Below are 25717 nucleotides of genomic sequence, written 5' to 3' on the forward strand. Positions count from 1 at the left end.
AATCATTCAATGAAATTAAACTTAAACATCCAAGCGAACTCCCACCAAATAGGATTAGTTCATGGTGGGGTTTGAAATAAACAAGCACAAAGCAAGTTTCATTCGTTCCTTACAACCCAACGACAAAATATGAAAGCAAAGAACCAAGGGGTGGAAAGAAAGCCTTCGGCGTACACTGCCTAATGCTTCCCTCGGCCACCAAAAACTGTTCCCAGCGAACTGGCTCCTCTCGGACGCTCAGGACGCCACTCCCTCAGGCTTGTCTAGGAGAAATGCCACGACAAGTAGGATTGATGGAGAAAGATGAGGCCTTCTCTCTCTAGCATTTTAAGCTCAAATCTGGATGGAACCAAAGTCTTCAACAATATGGCTTCATCCTCAATTTATAGGGGAAAACTAATCCTAGGACTTGGAGTTGACTATCCTAAGAAACCCCAAAACCATGGTTAAGATACTTAGGAGTCGGGCAGAATAGGCTATGATACAGCCTGGGTAGCTGGCTGAGTGACCGTCATAATCCCTTTACAGGCGCCCAAGGACAGATAGGATCTGCAAGGTCAGGCAACGTCATGAGCAGAACCGGCGGTTGCAGTGCTAGTACCTCCAGGAGGTTCTTCGAGGTGGATTTCTCGGGCAGAGCTCTCGGACAGTCGGATACAGCTGGCTTCAAAAATATCTTCTCGCACTTTAAGCACTTTCGAAATTCCAGTTCAACTTGGAAAATTCATTTTGCTCAGCAATCTCTTTATGTCACGGCATTTTCTTTCCTCTTCTCATTGCTTTCAATTTCCTGCACACTATCAAACAAAACACCTTTCCCATAAGGCAACACCGCTTTAAAAATAAATGTCGCGGTAAACTGAATTTCACCACATGCAACTAAATGCTTCTAAATGCATCTACATGGTCCTAAATGAGCTATTAGACACTCAATAACTTAAGTGAAAAGGTCCCAAAATGTGACCTTTTACAAACATATCATACCCCCAAAGTTAATCTATTGTTTGTCCTCAAGCAATGGATAATAGTTAGCAAAACAAAAATACAATGACAAGTTCAGAAACATAATAGTTTTATGGGATAAAATTTAGCCCTCAGCACATATGGCTTTAACATGATATACTAGGTTTGAGAATTCAAGTACTCCCCCCTAGAACAAGATTCTTTATGTGGGTGCGTGCGTGCTTGTTTGTATCCAGTCCATGCTTAACAAACCTAAAAATTTTCTAAGCACGCTTTCTTAAGTTGCCATGACATTTTCAAAATCTACTCCCACCTTGCCTTTCTTTTCTTTTATTAGTTCTGCTTCGATGGGAGTCAGCCCAGCACTCTACCATCCCACACTCTAGGTGAAAGGGAGCATACCTTCCACCCCCAAGCTAGTTAGGTATAGTCATCACGTGACTACTTTCATTCATTCATATGCCATGGCATAGCGGAGTGTCCCTCTACAGATATGCCTAGGCATTTATTCTCAACTTTATTTCATTTTCATTTTTTTTTCAAGAGTTTTCATCATTAAAAGTTTTATGCCACGACATTTAAGAATTCTCTTATAAAAAATTCCCAAGTTTCTCAAGCTTGGAAAACATACAATCGTGTTTTCAAAGATTTCAAAGAAACAAGTCCTAGAGTTGGTTCTATCATCCTCAACCAGTCATGTACATTCTATCCTAGCCATCAAAATCATCATCATCATAGGGCATCCTTAACTAATTCCAGAAAACTATTCAAACATTTACTAGTGTCATGGCATATTTATTTTACTACTACTATCATGCAGTGATGCGAGAACCCTACTTCCCCTAAACTTGAGAGAAGCATTGTCCCCAATGCTTACTGAAACTAATGAAAATGAAAACTACATGTTATGAATACAATGCAAATGCAAGATACCTTGATTCTTAGAGGGTGGTGGTGCAATGATCGCGCAAAGTGGGCGTTTTATCAACTTGACGGGGCTGGAGTGTTCTGAGTCAGAAGCTGGTGTGGCTAGAGGAGTGATAGGGCCTTATGGGACAGTTGAAAGCTGAGACTCCACATGTGTAGATGCCTTCTTCAGGCGACGTTGGCTCCTACACAAAGGAGCTTGCCTTGGCATCTCAGATTGTGACTCCTCGGTTGACTCGGTGGGCTGCGGTACTTTTGGGTGCTCTGCTTCCATTGGCGCGGTAGGGTGCGGCATATCAGGATGTTCTGCCACCAAGGTTTCATCATATTGGGGAGATTCTTGGCGATGAGCGAATTGGAGGTTGCCTTCTCGATCGACATCGGGTGATACAATATGGACGGGATCAGGGTCAGCGGGCTCTTTGGCTTTAGCGGGCTGGGGACTCTCTGCGCTAGGTGATTGATGAGCGTCAGCAGTGGCAGGACGTGGTACTTTTGTAGATACCTCAGCATCCTCGTTTGGTGGCACTAGTGTTGCAGGAAAGTCTGGGACGGTGAAGTTTGTATGCGGGAGAAATTCTAAGAAGCCTTGGTCAAAAATTCATCTCGGTGCTTAGTGTAGGCAAAATACATCATCGGTTTACGAAAAGCTGCCCGGCGATCTCTTGAGTACGCTGGATTGCCTGCTCTAGGGCATCTGAGTTTTCCCTAGCATGTGGAGATGGTGAAACATGAGATGTGGTCGCCTCCTTCAGCCCCAGCAATATAGGGATTTTTGTCGTGGTAATCCCAACAATACCCGGTAAAATCACCTCAAAATGCTCCTCATGAACTTTCTTTTTACGGCATAAAGTAGTGATGAGATTCGAAAATACCAGGGCACTTGCAGCTCACTTCAGGCATAAATGGGCTTGTTCTACAATGATTTTCCCCACATCAATGGGGCGCCCGAATATGATGGAGTGCAGTAAAAGAATCCGCTGGCAAGATACGGTTGTGTTGTGGGAAGTGGGCACCATCTTGTGCTTCATAAAATGGTTCCACAACTTCACTTGTGGGAGCAGTTTCTCCTGGTCTACGGTCTTACGACTCAATTGTTAACCGTTCCATTGGGTGTTGGGAAGACAGAGGTCTTCCAAAATGCCTTGGTATGTTTGGTTGTCTGCGTCTTGTGCGAATGTGGTGTGGCGGTCTTCCAGAACCTGCAATTTAAAATATCGATTAATGGCAGTAAGAGAGAATCGAAGAGAAATGCCACAAACCATGACGACATGCCGATTTGGCTCGGAGATATTTGAATAAAACTCCTTCACTATCAATGCGTTGACTGTGGCCGGATGCTTGGTAAATTTATGCCACTTGTTCTTGTTAACCACATCGAGCACCTCACTTCCGAAGGTGGCATCCTCCTCCTCGGAGAAGACAAATCCCAACTCGAAAAAGACTCACCAGTTTTTAATGGTTTAGAACCGGTCTCGGGAAGCATCATCTACAAATCGTGGTGGTGCAAAGGAAGATGGTCGGGCACGCACCATCATTAAAAGAGAAAATGAGAAAAGAATTAGAAAGCTTGAAGCTTTGGATAGCTATGGCGGTTTCGGTCAATGAGAGAAGAAGAAGACGAGATAAGAAAAAGTTAAAGGAAAAGTGAAAACAAAATGAAGATAAAAACAAAATTGAGATTTTGTGGGGGATAAAAAGTGAAATTGTGGGGTCTAGGCGGGAAGAAAACAAAAAGAAAAAGTTAATCCTAAGTAAAAGTGAAAAAGTTTCCCTCCTTTTACTATTCACGTTTACCGCCCAAATTTCACAAGCTTCCTCCATACTCTTCACGTGCTAGTCATGTGGGAAGTCCCTTACAATAAAAATAAAATAAACATAATTAATTAAAAATAAGAAAGACTAAAATAATGGTAAAGTAAAAATTATTTATGCACAGGAGTAAATTTAAAGTGTCATGGCATCCTTAAGATGCTGGACCAGTATCGACGTCTTGCAAGAGAAGCGTCGACTTGTCACGCAATGGTGGGACTCCTTGGTATGCCTTTAGGCGCTGAACATTGACTTTAAAGATGGACCCATCATCCATGTTCTTACTATCAAAAGTGTCGTACGGGTAAACATGGTGGACTTCAAATGGTCCCGACCACCGTGACTTTAATTTGCTTGGGAAGAGTTTGAGCCTATAGTTAAACAGCAATACTTTATGGCCCTCATGAAAATGCCGTGGCAAAAGCATTTTGTCATGCCACTTCTTGGTTTTTTCCTTGTAGAGCTTGGAATTTTCATATGCTTGCACTCGAAACTCTTCCATTTCATTCAGATCAAGCAACCGTTTTTCCCCAGCAAGTTATGCATCGAAGTTTAGCTTCTTGATTGCCCAATATGCCTTGTGTTCTAACTCAACTGGGAGGTGGCAGGCTTTTCCATATACCATCTTGAAAGGTGACATTCCCAATGGTGTTTTGAAGGCCGTACTATAGGCCCAGAGAGCTTCATCGAGTTTTGGGGACCAGTCTTTCCTTCGAGGGTTCACCACTTTCTCAAGGATCTTCTTAACTTCTCGGTTGGAAACTTCAGCTTGCCCATTCGTCTGTGGGTGATATATCATGGCAATCTTATATCGTACTCCGTATTTCTGTAATGCCTTGGCAATTAGCCTATTGTCAAAATGGGTTCCCTCGTCACTGATAATGGCCCTTGGTACTCTAAATCTAGTGAATATGTTCTTGTGAAGGAACTTGAGCACCGTCTTCGAGTCATTCCTCGGTGTGGCAATTGCTTCAACCCACTTAGAGACATAGTCCACCACAAGAAAGATGTATAAATCTCCAAAGGAAGATGGGAATGGTCCCATGAAATCAATGCCCCAAACATCAAAGAGCTCTATTTCCAAAATATTTTGTAGCGGCATTTCATATCGTCTGGAAATGTTTCCAGTGCACTGGCATATGTCGCATGCCTTGCAAAATGCGTTGGCATCCTTAAATAGTGATGGCCAATAGAAGCCTGATTGGAGGACCTTTACAGCAGTCCTTGTACCTCCAAAATGCCCTCCACAGGTTGCGGTGTGGCAATGGTATAAGATATTGTGTTGCTCCTTTTTGAGGACACACCGTCGAATCATTTTATCGGCACATTGCTTGAACAAGTACAGCTCATCCCAAAAATAGAACTTGGCATTATGCATAAACGTTTTCTTGCCCTGGCTGTTTAGTTCATAAGGAAAAACACCACTAACAAAAAAATTAACAAGGTCAGCGTACCACAGAATTGTCGTGGCATATAAAATTTTCTCGTCAGGGAATTCTTCTTTAATATCAACAATGTCATGACATTCTGAAAAGTTTTCTAGCCTAGATAAATGGTATGCAACATGATTGTTTTACCTTTTCTATCAATTACCTCTAAGTCAAATTCTTGCAAGAGTAATATCCACCTAATCAGTCTAGGTTTGGCATCTTTCTTGTTCACTAAGTATTTTATAGCTGAATGATCGGTGTGAACTATGACCTTTGTGCCTATCAAGTATGGCCTAAACTTGTCAAATGCAAATACCACGACAAGTAATTCTTTCACAGTGGTCATGTAATTCAATTGTGCATCATTTAAAGTACGGCTAGCATAATAAATAACATGGAAAACTTTACCTCTACGTTACCCAAGCACATCCCCCACGAAAAAATCACTTGCATTGCACATTAATTCAAACGGTGCCGTCCAATCTGGGGGAACTACGATCGGTACAGAGATAAGTCTTTGCTTCAGCTCTTTGAATGCGCCATGGCATTTCTGATCGAACACAAACGGTTAATTCTGTTACAGCATGGTGCACAAGGGCTTGGATATTATAGAGAAGTCCTTGATGAATCGTCTATAAAATCTAGCATGTCCAAGGAAACTCCGAATGCCCTTGACAGAGTTTGGTGGGGGTAGATTCTCGATCACCTCGATCTTGGCCTTGTCTACCTCAATGCCCTTTACAGAAATCGTGTGGCCTAGAACAATGCCTTCTATTACCATGAAGTGGCATTTTTCCCAATTCAGCACGAGATCAACCTCCTCGCACCGCGTCAGTACATTCGTTAAATTGCTGAGGCATTTTTTAAAGTCGTCCCCAGAAATAGAAAAATCATCCATGAAAATTTCAAGACACTCCTCAACCATGTCAGAGAATATGGCTTGCATGCAGCGCTAAAAAGTTGTCAGGGCATTACAGAGTCCAAAAGGCATTCTTCGAAAAGCGTAAGTGCCATAGGGGAATTTGAATGTGGTCTTCTCTTGGTCCTATGGTGCGATGGTAATCTGGTTATACTCCGAGTAACCGTCCAAGAAACAATAAAATGCCTTGCCAGCAAGTCGATCCAGTATTTTATCGATGAAAGGCAAAGGGAAGTGATCCTTCTTGGTGGCCTTGTTGAGCTTACGGTAGTCCATGCAGATTCGCCACCTGGTGATCGTGCAAGTAGGTATCAACTCGTTGTCTTCACTCGTCACCACGGTTATGCCTCCCTTCTTGGGCACATATTAAACTGGACTCACCCATAAACTATCTGAAATGGGGTAAATTACTCCAGCATCAAGCCATTTGAGAATCTCTTTCATCACAACTTGTTTCATGATTGGTTTTAATCTTCGTTGTGGCTCTATGGATTTGCCGTGGCATTCTTCCAGTAGGATTTTGTGCATGCAGATTGTTGGACTTATTCCCTTGAGATCTGCCATCGTCCAGCCTAACACTTTCTTATGCTGTGACAAAACACTTAACAAACTCGATTATTGGTTAGGAGTGAGGGCAGAGGAAATAATTACAGGTAAAGTTGCATTACTATCCAGATAAGCATATTTAAGATGCTGTGGCAAATTCTTAAGTTCTAGGGTAGGAGCATGATGTAATGAGGGCTTGGGAGGAACGAACTCTTCAAAGTTAAGATGTTCAAACCGCGTACCTGGGATAGCTTTAAGGAATCTAGCCTGCTGTTCCTCGGATGAAACATCATTAGGCTCTTCGGCCTTTAAGTCTTCCAATAGCCCCTCATCAGGTCTTAGCTGAACAAAATTGTCCTGTCAAAATTGATCTGCTTATTTTGTAATTGTTATATCTACTCCAAGAATTCTTTGGCATTCTTCAGAATCATCCATGTATTTGAGAGATCGGAAGACATTGACAGTGACATGCTGATCGGCCACTCGCATGGTCAGCTCACCCCTTTCACAGTCGATGAGAATATGACCGGTAGTTAGGAAGGGTCTCCCCAAGATGATGGGTGTTGTGGCATCAACCTCATCGTCCAGAATCAAAAAATCGACAGGAAAAACGAATTTGTCAACTCGCACGATGACATCTTTAATCCGCCTTTCAGGACGCACATGTGAACGGTTGGCTAATTGCAAGATGACTGATGTGGGTCTCGTATTTCCTATCCCTAGCTTCATGAAAATTGACTTAGGCATCAAATTTACACTAGATCCAAGGTCACATAATGCCTTCCCAATAAATTTGTCTCCTATCGAACATGGGATGATAAAACTACCCGGATCATGTCTCTTTGGTGGCAGCTTGCTTAAGGAAGAGCAAAATTCTTTTGTCGTGGAAATTCTCTCGTACTGCTCGACCTTTCTCTTCTTGGTAACTATTTCCTTGAAGAATTTAGCATAGGTGGGCATTTGTTCCATCGCCTCCAAAAAAGGAGCATTGATTTGTAGTTGACTCAGAATGTCAACGAACTTCTTAAACTGGATATCTTTGTTGTTGCAATAAAATCTTGTATGGTGGCTTCCAAAGAACTTGTGTTTGATGAAGATGACCCTCCCTTGTTAGAATTATGTCATGGCATATTCGATTGATAACCCTGTGAGTCATTGAAATTTTGCTGCTGAGCTGGTTGATGGGCATTGTTGGATCCTTGATTTCCCCATGAAAAGTTTGGATGCTGACGCCATCCAGTATTATATGTTTTTGAATAGGGGTTGTTGTTGCCTCGATTGAAGTTTCCTACAAAGTTCATGGATTCTTGATTGGTTGGGCAATCACTCTCATTGTGATTGTCGTGGCATAATAAACAAGCTGAATGGGTTTGCTTCACTTCTCTCAGCTCACTTGGCCTTTGCAAGTTCTTTAACATGTTGGTGATAGCAAGAAGTTAGGCAGACACTGAATCTTTAGAATCTAGCTCGAAAGCTCCATGAGATTTTCGCCCAACTCCAAGCCTTGTGGATGGAAACTGATAATCATTAGTGGCAATCTTATCCAGAATGTAAAATGCCTCTGCTGGTGATTTATCAAGTAACGTCCCATCTGCCGAGGCATCCAGCATCATCCTCGTGGGTGCGTTTACTCCATTATAGAACATCACCACTTGTGTCTAATCTTGAAAACCATGGTTTAATCACTTGTGAAGTAATGACTTGTATCGATCCCAACACTCATACATCAACTCATCATCAGCTTTATGAAAGAAAGCAATGTCGTTCGTCAGTTGGGTGTTCATATTCGGAGGATTATACCGCATCAAATTTTTTTTGCATAGATTAGTCCACGACTCCATTGAACCCGCTGGAACGCCACTCAACCACACCCTTGCTCGGTTACGCGGAGAATGTGGAAATAGTTTTAATTTCAAAACATCTTCGTGCACCCCTTGTAAGCGAAAAGAATCGCACACCTCCAAGAAATTACGAATATGCTGTCTGGCACTTCATTTGGCATGCCCCCAAACTGTCCTATTGAATTTAACATATTGAACATGACAGGTTTGAGCTCGAAGTGGGCAGCCTAAATTTTTTTGCCCACTTTTCCAGGATTTAAATCATCTAATATCAGGTTTAAGTGATCACGAATAGCGCGAGGCCTGGCTACATTCCCAGCGTTTAAATTTTCCTCAGAATTCTGATCCTCCTCATGACCAATGCCTTGATTTCCGATTTGGTACATGTTTACACATTGAGCGCATCTTCTTTTCCTAAAAAGCCTCTCGATTTCAGGATCAATCAGTTCTAATGGTTCTTCAGGTTTGCTTCGGGTCATGTACCTGGAAAAATAAATGATAAAAAATTAAGGAAAGTAAAAAAGTAAAGCTAACTGAAAAGAAAATATGAAAAAGTAAAATAAAAATGCTATGACAAATCAATTTAACTTCTAGTTGCCAATTCCTCGGTAACGGCGCCAAACACTTGTCCACTCGGTATGAGTACTATAAATGAGTGTGGATATGTGTGCAAGTATACACAATCGAACAAGTAATAAAGTGATAAGTTGAGTATCGTCTCCACGGGGAACTGGAGAAATGAAATAGATTTGTCAAGGCACTTTACTTTGTCACCTAAGTAAAGTTAGTGATGGTATATACAAATGAGAATGCTATGGCAATATGGAATGACTGATATGGAAATGAATGATGGCAGTGAGGTAGCAATTGATTATGTTGTGGCAACTTAAATTATGATGCATGCAAACAAATGGAAATGTCAATGTAAAATGAAATGCAATTACTGGATTTAATAAATAGGAATGTAGATTTCTCACATGACAAGCTACTATAGGAATGAGTGCTATGAGTCACTAAGAAAATCTAAGTCTATTTCTCTGAATGGTATTTCTTCTATGCCTAGCCTACCCAATAGAGTCTACAGAGATGCCCTATGCTATCTCTACTAAGGGACTCGACAAATTAAAGATGCCCTGGAAAATCCGATTGGCGTAAACCCCTGCAGTGATCCTATTGGTCCAGATAACAGGATATGTCTCGGCAACACCTTTTTGCGGCAGCATTAACATCTAACCTATCGTTTTTGTATAGCTCCTTTTAGTCGAATGAAATTCTATCCTTATCTCTAAGGTGGATTAGGCTTAGTTACTACCTAGAACCCCTTGTTTATGTAGTTTCTCTCGAAGACTAAGGATATTTTGCCAAGGTATTCTCTCGAACCCTAAGAACCTCCTAAGGAAAGGCTACTCTCGTAGCTCATACAACCTTAAGGAATTAAGTTTCATAAATAAAACAGATTAAAGCATATAAAAACAATCATTCATTGAAATTAAAATTAAACATCCAAGCGAACTCCCACCAAATAGGATTAGTTCATGGTGGGGTTTGAAATAAACAAGCACAAACCAAGTTTCATTCATTCCGTACAACCCAATGACAAAATATGAAAGCAAAGAACCAAGGGGTGGAGAGAAAGCCTTCGATGTACACTGCCCAATTCTTCCCTCGACCACCAAAAACTGCTCCTAGCGAACTGGCTCTTCTCGGACGCTCAGGACGCCACTCCCTCAGGCTTGTCTAGGAGAAATGCCACAACAAGTAGGATTGATGGAGAAAGATGAGGCCTTCTCTCTCTAACTTTTTAAGCTCAAATCTGGGTGGAACCAAAGTGTTCAACAATGTGGCTTCATCCTCTATTTATAGGGGAAAACTAATCCTAGGACTTGGTGTTGACTATCCTACGAAACCCCAAAACCATGGTTAAGATGCTTAAGAATCGGACAGAAGAAGCTTTGATACAGCCTGGGTAGCTGGTTGAGTGACTGATATAATCCCTTTGTAGGCGCCCAAGGACAGACATGATCTGCAGGGTCAGGCCGCGTCATCAGCAGAACCGGCGGTTGCAGTGTCGGTCCCTCTAGGCGGATCTTCGAGGTGGATTTCTCGGGCAGTTGGATACAGCTGGCTTCAAAAATATCTTCTCGTACTTTAAGCACTTTCGAAATGCCAGTTCAACTGAATTCCACCACATGTAACTAAATCTTTCTAAATGCATCTACATGGTCCTAAATGAGCTATTAGACACTCAATAACTTAAGTGAAAAGGTCCCAAAATGTGACCTTTTACGGACTTATCACATTCTGATATTCCTTGAGTGATAGCAGAACAGATCCCTTATCATATTTCAAACAATAAAGTTGGCTACACGAAAAATGCATTGTCTCTTCATCTTTGCCCTACTCTTGTTAATACAAGAATGGGCAAAGAGCGGCAGCTGTCGACACTCATTTTTTTCATCCCATTCAATATTAACGTTATTATTATTATATTTATTATTAATTAATATTATTATTTTATTGACAGATCCATGTTACAAATAAGCCCAATCGGGCCACCAAACTGACTCGAGCCCATAGAGTAAGCCCAACCCGGAAGCAAGCTGACCCAGTATTGAAACCCAACAATTCATGGCCCGATGTCAACCCAAATTTGTTGAGGCCCAAACCCACTAGGGTTTCCAGAACCCTTCAGCTGCCACACTCTCCACCAGTAGACTATCACCGCCGTTTGGTCCACTCCCAGGCCACTGCAGCTACTGCACCTGAAGACCCTGCAAATTTTCAGATACCATCAGCAAACAACATCGAGGCATACACAAACATTTGGATTTCAGTGCACTCACGGGATTTTCAAAAGGCATAAAAACAAATAACAAACAATGTAAATCTGGTTCTATATAAACCCGATTGTAACTTGTAATAAGGGGTTCAAACTCTTTCAGATTTTCCAGAACAAAAACAAAAGCAATAACATCCTACTTTCAAGAGGTATTCTATTTATTTATTTCTATTTATTATTTATTTATTTTCGAAGCAAAATATTAATGAAAAAAACTAAAACAAAACTTTGCATGTAAAAAAACGAAAGTAGATCGAGAGTCTAAGAGAGAAAGAAACTTACCATAATCGAGGAGGAATTCATAATGGCCAAAGGAGTGAAAAACCGAAGGGTTGGAGCTCGGTTTGGAGTTTGTTTTTTGGGTTTTTAAGGTGTTTTAGCCTAAGCCAGGTATCTAGGGAATTAGATCAGAGTGAGAGGGACGTTTTTAGAGAGTTTGAGAAAATTTAGGGGTTTCGACCACCATGTTCGAAGGCCGGTATGGTAGCCGGCCGGTGGCCTGCGTTCGTTCGAGGCGACTGACAGTGGGTCGGCCGGCTAATGGCGAGAGAGAAAGGAGATTTCTCTCTCCTTTTTTCTGAAATTGGTTACAAATTAGAGAAAACAAATAGGTGCTATATATAGATAAACTTAAGGGTAAAACTACAACATAAATCCCTCAATTTTTTCCCGTGTTTTACAAAATAGTCACCTGTAGGGACTGCTTTCGAAATTTAGCCATTTTTTTACGTTAGTTATATTTATCTTGGTATAATGGCAGTTTAATCATTAAAAGTTTATGCGTGTTTTGCATTTTAGTACCTAAAGGGATTACTTCTGTAATTTTCTTTTTTTATGTCTGATATTAGTTTTTGGTTTAATTTATTTACAGCCCTCTATATTTTGATGTATTTATATTTTGAGTACGAACATATGTTTTTATTCGGCCATAGAGTTTTAATTTATTTTAATTTAGTCCTCATTTCTTGCTTATTTTTATTTTAGCACTTAATATTGAAAATGTTTATTTTAGTCCCTTGTATGTTTTTGTTGTATTTTAATTATGGCATGCTAGTTTGACTATTTATGATTTAAGTCATATTTTCATGTTTTTAAATTTTTGCATGTTGTTTACATTTAGTTCATTTTAGTACTAATAAAGATCACATGATACCCTCATCAGCATCACTGGACTCGATTCAAAATAAATTGACTAAGGGTAATATCGAGCATTTTAATATCATCATAAAGTGACTGTCTTAACGGATAAGAAATTTACTTTCGCTAATTTTAAAATGAAAGTCTATCCCGTCAAGTGACACCAATTAAATCGAATCCATTTTATAAAATTCGAGGATTGAGGAAAAGATCGTATTCTTTTAATTAAATTCATCGAGAAAAGACAGTTAGATCGAATATATTGTCTCGTCTCAAGATATTTAATTAATTGAATATCCTTATTCTCATTAAATATTGGTAAAATAAATAATTAATTAATTGCTTGATATGCTATTTTTATTTTACTTTTGCATGTGTTTTCAAAAAAATAATGTTCGATAAAAAATAATTAAATATTATTATCTTCTCTCTAAAATTATTTTGGGTGTTATTTTTTTGAAATTTAGAATGGAATTTTAATATTTTTTTATTTCGATTGGAGTAAGAATCGATTGCTTCAAGGTATGATAGATCGGTTCTTCTTGATAAGAAATAATTAAATATTATTATCTTTCATCCAAAATTTCGAAAAATGTTATTTTAGGGGATCTTAAATTAAATTAGACTCGAGCTCGTACATTTTATTGCAAAGACAATTAATTAATCGACTAGGTACCGATTTAGGGCGTTGTGGGGGTGCTAATCCTTCCTCACACGTAACCGACTCCCGAACTCAAATTTTGGTAACTCAGACCCCAATTTTGTCTTTTTAATTAAATTAATATTTTATTAAAATGACAAATATATTTTTGGGTGCCCAATCACACCCTAATCAAATATTGGTGGTGACTCCTCGAACTACATTTTATCACTAACCGATCGATCCAAGAAAATCATTTTCAAAACGGGACCACCCCTTTTCTCCCCCGAAAAAAGACTGTTTCGATATGAGGTATTATGTCTGATGAAACCTCGATCAAGTAATTCCTAAAACTGAACCTTTAACTCCTTAAGTTCCTTTGGGGCCATACGATATGGTGCCATAGAAACAGGTGCATAACCCATATATGTTTCAATCTCGAACTCCACCTCTCCATCTGGAGGTAATACTGTCCTCAGGAAAGAGATCGGGAAACTCGCTAACTGTATGAAGCTCTTCAATCTTGGACCACAAGCCTTTAGTGTTCAAGATACAGACAACGAAAGTCTCATATTCCTTCTGGATCATCTGATCGACAATCAAAGTCGATATTATATTAGAAAAATAGCCTCGACGCTCCCTAACTAGCACAACAATCCGACCATCAAAAGTCTTCATAGTAACTCTCCTGTACTAGTAATCCAGATTGACCCGATGTTTATTCAACTAGTCCATCCCTATAATCATATCAAACTCCTCTAAAAGAAGTTCCATAAGGTCGACAAGGAAAAATTCACCTTGAACCTCTAGAGGATATCTCCTTAATACCATATTCACAACCATTGACTATCGTACTAGAGTCATAACAGTAATTGCACTCTCGGTGTCATCTATCAGAATTTGAAGGTCTCGGGATACCGAACTCAAAATATAGGAGTAGATGGAACCATTGTCTTGTAATGTAAAATATGGAACATAATAAATCTATATGCCCTGGACACTGATCTGAGAGTCTTTACCTGGCTACGACATTTATATGGTGTCTGAACTGAAGCCAACGAACGTACAAGAGTCTGAGTAGTTGTCTTCTCTATCGAAGCTAGATGTGGACAGTCCCTTCGAAAATGACCACTAGATCAACAATGTTAGCAAGCACCCGTCTTCCTACGATACTCTCCTCCATGTCGATTTCCACAAAAGTCACAAACAGGCACTTGGGGAAAACTTGATGAACCACCTCAACTAACAGTTGGGGGTGAAGGTGCTACAGGCCTGGAACTGGTATTACTCCTATGGGGGGCCAAAGTATGAGTCCTCTTCTCAGGACATGTCGAAGATTTGGCCTGACCGAAAGACCTCGTAGGCTGCTCCTGATCTACTCGATCTCTAATCGGAGCCAATGCCTCCACTTCCTCAGCATCATTCGCTCTACCCACTAAAACATCAAAAATATCATTCTAATGGGTCACAACCTGCCTATTTAACTCATATATGAGTCCTAAAGCAAACTTACGGTATATATCCCTCTCAGTGGGAACCAAGCTAGCACCATACTTCAACAGCTTCAAAAATTCCATCTCATACTCGAAAACTGACATATCTCCCTTTACCAGTCATAAAACTGTTGTCGTCTCTCAGCTAAATAACGTTCTCCAAGGAAACACTTACTAAAGTGGTCTTTCAAGAAATCCCACGTCAGACGATCAATGGGAACACTGCTCACTACTGACTCCCACCAGTTGTGGGCATTCCCGTCTAGCATCGAGATACCTCCTAGATACATCTTTGATGGATCCAAACCCAGATGATCTATACATCTCTATGTATTACAGAGCCAATTTTCTACTTCAGTAGGAGCTCCGCCAATCGATCCTCCAAAAATCCTGACCTCATTAGCGATTAAGGTTTGAGTAATCAAGACTTCAGGTACGACACCAAAAACTCTGAATACACCTTGAATTAGCTGTAAATACTGCCTTCTGAGAGTCTCATCTAACACTACACTCGTAAGCTCAACACCAGCGGTTAGAGCTCCCCTAATAGGTGTCGTCATATCTATAATAAGGGCAGGCGGTGGATCAACCATAGGATCATGGATCGGGTTAGCGATCCTTGTAACTCGACCTCACCCTTGGCCTGGCCAACGACCTCGTCTAGCACTCATAGAGAAGGATCTCAAGGATCATTATATAAGAGTTAAACTTAGGGTTAAATTTTGCACTTTGAGTAGCAAACACAATTAATCTTCTAAAAATGGGTTACATGGCCTTACAGGAATTTGTAAAACAATTTCAAAATAGTGTTTTTATTTATTTATGACTCATTCACAGTTCGGAGTTTAAAAACCAAAAACTCTGATACCAAATAAACTAACCCCCTATACTCAACCTATACGTTACGACTAGATCTAATGAATTACGTTAATGATTTCAAAATAACTTAAATCATAGTAATATTAAATAAGTTAGAACAAATAATATAAGACATAAAATATTAAGTGTATAACAAAATATGGAATGTCGAAAGTAAACCATAAACTAAATATCCTAATAACCTGGTTCAGTCTAATTAGATCAGTTCAGTTTAATTGGACCGATTCCACAAGGCTCTTGGACTAATGAAGGAGCCGTAGGCGTACTTCCGGCATGTGGTGGAGTGTGAGACAACGGGAAGGGTCGGGTTGGTCGACCGAGCACTATGATTGCAACCTAGTCGTCAAATAACTCGAACCCATCCAAAAATCAAGCAAAACCGAGAGAAAAATTAACCAAAAATTAAAACCAATCTTACCAACGCCGGTGACGAAGAAAACGAAAACAACGTTACAACCCAAGGGTTGGGTTTCGAGTGCACGAGGATAGTGAATCCAGATACGATAGCAGTGAGGAGAGCAAGTGCCTAGATTGACGGCAGTCGTCGAAAATAGCTGCACGATTTAGGATTTTTGTCGCACATTCGAGCGTTGATTTTGCGACGAATGGCGGCGTTACTTAGTGCGATGGTGTTCTAGTTTTGGTCGTCGATCGACGACGAGTCGAATTGAGGTGATAGTGGCGGTTATAGAGGTTAAACGACGGTGAATCGAGGTAGAGAGGGTGATAGCTGATAGGGATTGGGGTTGGAAAATTTTGGAATTTATAGGTGCTATAACTCGAGTTTTAAACGTTAAAAATAGTATTATATTGAAAATATCACAAACAGTACCCTAACTTAAACGACTAAGGCATGGGCGACCTTACCCGGGGACAAGGGTTTGAAACCCCTCAGCCACCTAATCCAATTTTTTTAATTTTTTTCTCTACCTACAAAAAAGGGAAAATTTAGGGCTAAGTCCCTAAACTTCCTATAGATTCAAAATCGAGCTGCTAGCTTCGAAAAATTACAATTTAGTCCTTAAAATTTTCATTTTTTATTTTTATTTTTATTTTAAAATGGAGTTGTGAAAAATCTTATCAAGTCATAAGTTTTATTACAGATGTACATTGTAAGACTGCTCAAGCTTATTAAATCATATAATTGATTAATATTCATTGATGGAAGGTTTTTATCAATAACTTCTTTTACTTTATGGTAGATTTCAATTATCCAATTATTGCTTGATTCGGCAATATCACTAAAAAGGAGTAGATTGATGAAATATTTAAATATTAAGGTTAAGATTTATTGAATTGTTTTGAATTATAACTAGATTGACAACATGTATAAGTTTTGGCTATACCATATCATATTAGACTTTCATTTTAATTTTAATGACCTATAATATTATTTTTATTGAGTAACTAGATTATAGTTTTAAAGCTCGTTAAAATGTGACCTATTTATTCAATTTATAAATTGATAACTTAAGAAATATTTAAACTTAATTTTTGATTTCAATTCATGATAGATTGAATATTTTAAACTAAATATTTTAAAAAACATACAAAAATTAAAAGATTATATTAAATAACAAAAAGATTAAAATAAATTTTTATTGTAGTACAAATATTTTTAACCCAATTTGAAGACGTAAACAAACCTTATTGAGAAAACATGAAGAAAGGCCCCAAAAACTGGAAAAGCTTTTCCAAGTGGGACAACAGCAAAACAAAGAAAACAGAAAAAGAGCAACCAAGACAGTACTTTGCTTTATATATGTCATAATTATGGATCAAATGTTGATCAGAATCTTGACACAATCGGGTTGCTTCGTCAACTCAAAAGCCTTGGTAGCGTCTTCCAGCTTAATCTCGTGAGTCAAAAGTTCATCAAGCTGGATTTCCTTTTCACGAACAAAACAACAAAAATCAAAACATTTATGATTTTCATAGAATGTGAATGAGTGAAAAAGATATGGACTAGCTGATACGATGCACGCTTACTTTGTTTTTAGATTTTTCGTATATGATTGGAAGGTCGGATCTGGCTTTGAGCCCTCCGAAAACTGATCCCTTCAGTGTTCTTCCCATGAGAATCCCTAACATGTTTATGCTTACATTCATCTCTCCTGCTCCAATCTGTATGATTTTTCCTGCTCCCTAAATATAACAAAGTAAACCATAATCTCTGGAAATTTTATACCAAAACAATAATTTCATTTCATCATATATAAATGCCTCAAATATTTGACTAAATAATCACTTTGACCTATATTCTTTTTTTTTTCTTTTGAGCATTTTGACCTCCAGCGTTTCATTTTGAGACAAAAAACCTCTCCATTGATGAAAACTGCTAGTTAAAAAACAATCAATGCTCTAAAAATATGGGTCTTTTTGCCCCAAGATAAAGTGTTGGGGTCAAATTACTCGAAAAAATAAATGATAAAATGACTATTCAATCAAACGTAAAATCAAACGTTAAGGGTCAAAATACTCAAAAAATAATAATAAATACCACATTAACTATTTGATCAAACTCATTTTTTGACATTATGCCACATATATAAAGCACCATACTCTTGGGGACAGTCTAAACTATAACTTGTTATTGTAAAGCTAAAAATGCCAGAAATAAGTTATAACTGAAAGTATTTTCGAGAGCATAACTTTTTAGTTTGGGCACGGTCATATTTTAGGTTGAATAAAAATGTTACATTCTGAATAATAATTTTTGTTGTAATCGAAATTATTACAAATTGTATAATTTTTTCAGTTATAAACCTTAAAACCAGCGTAATATAATATTTTCGGTTGCAACCGACAATATCATGAATCCATATAACATTTAGATTGAACATGAAAACATTTGAAACTAAAAATCATCTTAAATTAACGTTAAAGTAATTGCCCCCACACAAAAATCACCTCTCCTCAGACCTAAATTATTGAAGGCACTAATAAAAGAATTATTAAAGGCAATCCACTTGACATAAATAATAAGCGATGTGCAATAGATATGTACCGGTTTTGTGGACTGAATTGCTTCGTTGATGAGGAGTGGAACTCCAGTGCATTCAAAGCTGTAGTCAACGCCCATTCCTAGACTTAATTCTCTCACTAATTCTTGTATAGATTTATCAGATTCATCAGGGTTTATAAAATCCGTCATCCCAAAAGCTCGCCCCTTTGCTTCTTTTCTTGGGTTATTATCTATACCAATTATTCTATTAGCACCTCCACTTTTGGCTCCGTTGATAGCCTGCAAATCAAACAAACGCCATTATTTTATTTATAATGATAAAATAAATTTGGTTCATTGTATATACTTTCATATCTACTTTTTAAGGTAAAGTACATGAATGGTATTAAAAGTCCCTCGACTATAGGGTTGTATTTTATTTAGTCCATCAACTATTAAAAATTATAAACTGATCACCAGACTAGTCACATGTTTCAAACTCGTCATTTTCCGTTAAAAATTGATAGTCCTCTGGGCTAGACCTTAATATGTTGATTAAGATATGATAAAAATTATATTTTAATGATATCTACTGACATAGTCGTTGCTTTCAAATACTGACTCGGTGATATAATGTAAAGGGAGATTTGATCCACAAAATATAGCTCTAACAATTATGTGATTAGATTTTATCATATCTCAGTCAAAAAGTTAACGTCTAGCTCAGACAACTGTCAATTTTTTTAACAAAAAAAGGACGAGTTTAAAATATATGAATAGTAGGATGACTGTTTTGTATCTTTTAATAGTTGGGGACCATACAAAATAGTATCCTATAGTTGGAGGATTATTTTGTAATTTTTAATAGTTAGTAAACTTAACAAAGCAACACCTTGTAGATGAAAGACCTTTGTGTAGTTTACCCTATTTGGTAATCAATCAATTAGGTAGATTAAAAGGGTGAAGTGTGAAAGTGTTTATACCCCTAACCCAACAGCTCCAAGGCCGAAAACAGCAACAGATGAGCCATTTTCAACGTTGGCTTCCTTCCAAGCGGCCCCATATCCAGTTGAAAAACCACATGAAAGGAAGCTAGCATCGGAGAGTGGAACTTGTGGGTCAATCTTGAGAACAAAGTTGACATTGATAACTGTGTATTGGCACCATGTTGAGCATGTAAATGCATGGTAGGCAGTTTGACCTCCTATGGACATCCTCGAAGTGCCGTCCACCATTAACCCATTGTAGCTTAATGGGTATTTTAAGCATAAATTGGTCTTATCCAACATGCAATTATCGCATGTTTTACACTCTCCTATATAGGTTGGAATCACAAGATCTCCTTCTCTTAAGCCACTCACTCCCTCTCCAATGCTCTCTACCACCCTGAAACAATTAATTATACATTTACCAAGATTAATAATGTTCAAAATATTAGTACTTGTAATCAAGATCATAGCACTTGTATATATTATGATTTGGTTGAAACTTTCGTGCTTCAAAATCAATACTGGATCATATATTTTGAATTTTTGAAAGATCTTTTGATTCTTTGAAAGAAAATTTAGAATAATTATCCAAAAAAACAATTAGTCGAAATGACGAACCCGTAACAATCAGTATTGTGTTTATGCTCTCTCACCATTGAATCTTGAATGGTTTACTTGAGTGAGCCCAAGTGATACCCTATTGCCATTAGCAAGAATCCAAATTTAATGGTGAGAGAGCTCATATGATAAGAGATGTACGTAAAATCTTATGTTAAGAGAAGAATTTATAATATTTTCAGATATAATAAATTTATAAAATTCTAAAATCAAATATAAATTATTGATAAAAAATAAAAATCTAAAATCTAAAAATCTAAAATATATAATAATATCAAATTTTCAAAATTATAGATACTCCTACCACCTTCTTCAATCCATTCCTACACATGATTCTAAGAGTTGCTCTTAACATCATCTTCAGATCAAGAGACAAAATCACAAAACAAACAATATTATAATAAACATCACATGCATATATACAATAATACTAGATCGGTTAAGGGCACACAATTCAAAGACTTCTTCCAACTTTTAAATTGATTAATTTAATATCATGTATATATAAGTTTAACATTTTAGAGTGTACCTTAATTTAAGGGTAAAAAAAAGTAGAAAAGAGATATAACTAAAAATATTATAAAAGGTACGATATTTTTTGGCTGGATGTAATTTAAAATATTATTTTTTAATATTTTTGGATTGTATACTTTTTTATAAATTTTCAGTTAAAAATCGAAAATGTTACATTATTTATAATATTTTCAGTATAACCAAAAATATTAAAATATTAAAATTTTAAGTTACACTCAACTAAAAATATTTTATTTTATTATAATATTTTTTCGGTTACATATATTGAATATGGTTCATTAACATTATATTAAATTGTGGTAGCAATAGAACTTCTCATGTGTACAATGAAAACATGTGTAGGTCGAAAAACTTACCCCACTCCTTCATGACCCATTACCCGAGGAAAAGATGGCTGAAAGTACAATAACAATGGCACATCCATTAATCCACTTAATAATTAAAAATTAGTATTCTATAAAAAAATAATTAAAAAATCGTACATTAGAGAAAAGAGAGTAAATAATGCTATGAAATACCCTTGATTTATTTATAACATAAAATTATAAATAAAAGATCTAAAAAAAAAATAAAATATTTTAAAAAATTAAGAGAATAATTGCCTTCACCCGTATCTCAATTTATAGTTAGATTTTGTATTTTTCTCAAACAAAAGCAAATAACAAAAATAAAGAAGAAGAGGAATAGTACTGACGATTGGAAATCCACTGGCAAACAATATATCAGAGTGACAAACACTGGCATATAGCATTTTAAGTCGAACTTCAAATGATGTTGGTGGTTCAACTTGGATCTCTTCCACCTTCAATTCCTCATCTTTTCCCCAACTTACAATTCCTGCAACATTAATTGAGCTTGAGTCAAAACCATTCATTAATATAAAATTATATAATTTTTAAGCAAGAATCTAATGGTTGGTCTTAATGGATAAAAAATGTTGCTCTTTTCTGAGATCTTAAATTTGAGTAAATATATTTGTATGATGTGTAAATCATCAATAATTAATAAAGATTATCAATAGATACTATCTTGTAATCACTCTAAAATATTATTAAAAATTAATAATAATTTTAAGCAAAACATGTAATTTTATGTTATCTGTAAAAGAAATGGAAGTGATACAGAATTACCTTTGCATGTTATGGGTTTGGAGTTTGTCGTCGACATGGTTGGGAGCAGCTTATCAATGGAGTTTTGGTTCTAAGAGAAAGAGATTAGAAAAGTTATTTATAGCCGTGGCTATAGACATACAGATATTTAAATATATAACTAAGCATTTAAATATTCTTTGGCGGTCCATCGACTATAAAGGAAAGTTAATGCTGTTGCGGCCTATCTACCAGCCTCAATTCAAATCATGAAAGTTGTCAAACAAATCAGCCACTATAACTGACCTAAAATTACTATTTTTGGACCTAAAATATTATTTTTCTACAAAAAAAAAAAATAGTAATTTTATTATTTAAAAATTGATTGAAAAAATATCATTTTTGATAGCGACAAATATTAATATTTTGAGTAGAAAAATAATATTTTAGGTAGCGTTTAATATTTATATTTTCGATAAAAAAATAATATTTTAATTAATATTTTACTAAAAACATTAAAAAATAATAACACTTCCGATAACGTTTTTCCTTTAACTATATATTAAAAATGTCAATCTCTAAAATTCGCACTAAACAGGGGTTAAAAACAGCTTTATGTAAAAGCCTAGAACACAATATAATATTGGGTAAACTAATGTTTAGTATCCTAATTATTAAATTTATTTTATTTTAGTCACTCAACAATTTTCTTTTTCAAAATCACATTTAACGTTATATTTTGATCACTTATTATTAAAAATTCAACAAAACATAACATTTTTTTATTTTTTTGTGATATTATTTTATGGTTATTCGTCAGCATCACTGTTAATTTTTCAACACTGAGTGACTAAAATAAAACTAAATTAAACATTAAATATAAATTTAAAAAATAATAAATTAATCAAAACAGAACAAATTATAATTAGAATAATAAACATGTTTACACTATAATATTAATAAAAAAGGCCGCCAGCATTTAGCAGAGTTTTCTACAAGTGATAAATAGTTTATATCGTTTAAGTAATGTCGCGAGTTCGAGTTCTTATATATACATAAAATCCTTATCAAACGAATCACATATTAAAGTTAAATATACGATGCAGATCAGTCTAAATTAGTCAAAAATAAGTTTTAAAAATTGAAGGACAATTCAAAAAAGCCGCCAGCTGCTAGCAAGTAGCAACCAGTATGAATTCGAATTAAATAATGCAGCAATAATATAGAAAATATTGAATTGAAAATGAAAAGTTATTATTATGAATTGAGGTTTCGAATAAATTAATATTATATGTAGTCAAATCGAATTAAACCTGTTCAAATTTGGGTGCGCAGCCAATTTAATCTTGAAAATTTTATATTATATAAATCAAATTAATTGAAAAACTATGATGAAACAAGCCGGTAAATAAATTATGGTAAGCAACAAGATAGTGTGTAATTGTTTATGGTTTACAACGTTTTCCTTAATTTTTATTTCCGAGTGCAATTTAATCTAATCAAATATAGTTGTTTTTTTCTTTTCTTTTCTAAACATTAAAGGTCGTCGTTCTTTACAAGTGGTAATATTAATTTTGGTAGTAGTAGTTTATCGTTTGTATTTTTACTTTTAATAATTATGCATTTATAACACATTTTCATCTGTATTTACGAAATGTTTCGATCGTTCTTATCAGTCGTTTATTTAATTTTTTCAAGGTTGAATTTGAGTCATCTCGACTGATCAAGATGTTGCTTCTTTATTATCATGTTGATATTTCTTGCTTTGGACTATAAGATTGGACTTGGATACGCGGTTCGCGTTCAAAGATAGTTCTATCATGACACTCGATTTTGATTTGTGATTGTCGGTGGTCTTTAAATATTTATCCCTCGTTGTTATTAATTTATCGATATAATCAGATTTATTCGTATTTATCTTTAGAGTTTTTTGGATGTATTTTAACAATTTTCTTTTTGATCCTTGTATGATTTGAGTGATTAGTTTACTACGACAATGATTATAGAAAACAAATTCTAATTATTTGTTTAATTTCCAAAATTTATTGTAATTTTAAATATTCTCTTTTTGATAAAACTAGCTAATCTATTTCCATAAAAATAATCAAATGAATATAATAAAATAATACTATAAAGAAAAAATTTATGATAAAATTATAATAAATGTCATGATAATATGAATGATAAGTAAATATTAAAAATAAAAGAATTTAACAAAATATAAAATAATTAATTTACATATTAAATTAATAATTATTGTAAATAAACAAAGTTGATTAAATTATCAAAAATAAAAGAATGTTTTAAAATAAATTGATAACTATACTATACAATATAATTTGCTAATTGGATGAATGAAATAAAAATTTTAATATATAATTTTGTTAACGTTAATATAACTTTGGATTATTTTATTATAATCAATTTTTTAATTATTGATATTTTTATATTTCGTGTTCTGATATTCTTTACATTTTTATTCTAATATAAAAGTCAATTAGTATAAAGAAACAATTGATATAATGAATTATTTAATTTGAAATATGAAAGGTAGTTAAGTTGTTAAGTAAAATTACGAGAATTCAATTAATAACAAACCAATAATATTTTTATAATTTATTGATAATGCACGTACACCCACTACAACAGAATTGTTCTATAGCGGCATTTTGAGAATAAACGTCACTAACTTTAAACATATAGCAGCGTTTAAATTTCAAACGCCACAAAATGGTAACTTTAGCGGCGTTTGTATAAACGCCGCAATAGGATTCATCTATGGTGGCGTTTTTTCAACAAACGTCGCAATAGAGTAGTACGTTAGCGACGTTTATATACAAATGCCGCAACAGAGTAATACTTTAGCGGCATTTTTATACAAATGTCGTAAGATGGTTCATCTATGGTGGCATTTTTCAACAAATGCCGCAATATAATAGTAGAATATAAAAGTACTTTAGCGGCGTTTATATACAAACGCCGCAATAAGGTTCATATATAGTGGTGTTTTTTCAACAAAAAAAATGTCGCAACAGAGTAGTACTTTAGTGGCGTTTTATACAAACGCCACAATAGTTTAGTATGTTTGTGGTGTTTGGTTTAAAAACGCTGCAAATTTTAACAATAACCTTATTTGATTTCTATTTAACGTAAAAAGTTTAGAAAACCCTAAAAATTTAAAACCCTTTTTTTAAGCTATCCCCTCCTCATTCTCTACACTGTCGCTTCTCTCTTAGAGACCAAAACCCCACGTGGCCGTGAATCCCTTGAAGGCTCCGGGCCTTCTATTTTTTCTCTTTAGAAGGCGGCAAGAAATATTTTCCTTCAATCTCAGGCTCCTCCTCCTCCTCCCCCGCTGCCGGAAGTTGCCCCAAATGCTACGGGAGGGAAAGCTTGGAGCTTTCTCAAGTACAGCCTCATCGCGGCTATTACAGGAACTGTTGACTATGCTGGTTATCTCTCTTACAGTAAGTTTTTTTTCCTTTTTTGATTAAGATTAGGTCATTTGTGTTTTAATTTATATTACAGTTTAAATGTGCGTTTTTAATATGATTAAAATTGTATATATTTTTTAAAAAATTTAATTCGTTTTGCAGAGTGTTCGTACGATGAAGTAGATCAGAAGGCAAAGGCATTGCGGGCTGCTGCAAGTTTTGCTCCTAGTGAAGATGCATATGCTGTTGATGTATGTTTGAGTTTGTTTGGAATTTTATTTATTTTAAATGAATTTTCTCATTTTAGCTTAGTATTTGAATAATGCTGTGTACAAATTGTTTAATTTATATAACTGCTATACATATAATTTGATTCTTATTTATATGCGATTGATTTTCTCTGCATTTCCATTTAATTAGTTATAAAATCTTGCTAAAATTTCTTTTCAATCTGTAGGAAAATATTTTATCTACTACATTTGTAATAATCACATAAAAGCCATCCATCATTGTGTCCCATAGGTCATTTCCCGTATGATCGGTGGCTTTCATGCGGTGAGTACATCAATATCAGTCATACCAGACTGTGTATTAGTGTATTCATGCATATGAATGGATATATGTGGCACTTCTACTAAGTCCTAGTAATTTGATATAATCATTGTTTTGTTGCTTCTATGAATG

At 35.8% G+C, this 25717-nt stretch overlaps 1 protein-coding gene across 1 annotated transcript; it reads right to left on the reverse strand.

Moving 5' to 3' along the window:
- Positions 1-17156: 17156 nt before the first annotated feature.
- Positions 17157-21752, reverse strand: LOC120195178 (8-hydroxygeraniol oxidoreductase-like). Its single transcript, XM_039197266.1, has 7 exons — positions 21642-21752; positions 21206-21348; positions 20868-20905; positions 19354-19756; positions 18434-18670; positions 17416-17571; positions 17157-17315 (listed from the first exon to the last, which is right to left on the reverse strand). Exons 1-7 carry the CDS (start codon positions 21676-21678, stop codon positions 17205-17207), a joined length of 1125 nt encoding a protein of 374 aa, XP_039053197.1. The 5' UTR covers positions 21679-21752; the 3' UTR covers positions 17157-17204.
- Positions 21753-25717: the final 3965 nt, after the last annotated feature.

This window comes from Hibiscus syriacus, unplaced genomic scaffold (assembly GCF_006381635.1).
Source record: "Hibiscus syriacus cultivar Baekdansim isolate YM2019G1 unplaced genomic scaffold, ASM638163v2 tig00117009_pilon, whole genome shotgun sequence".
NCBI classification, from domain to species: domain Eukaryota; kingdom Viridiplantae; phylum Streptophyta; class Magnoliopsida; order Malvales; family Malvaceae; genus Hibiscus; species Hibiscus syriacus.

Excerpts from the sequence above, each read along its gene's own strand:
- LOC120195178 (XM_039197266.1), bottom strand. The coding sequence starts at position 21,678 with ATGTCGACGACAAACTCCAAACCCATAACATGCAAAG. Across the intron at positions 21,349-21,641 it reads CAAACCCATAACATGCAAAG|GAATTGTAAGTTGGGGAAAA; the intron begins GTAATTCTGTAT and ends TTAATGTTGCAG. Across the intron at positions 17,572-18,433 it reads CAATTCAGTCCACAAAACCG|GGAGCAGGAAAAATCATACA; the intron begins GTACATATCTAT and ends TGTTATATTTAG.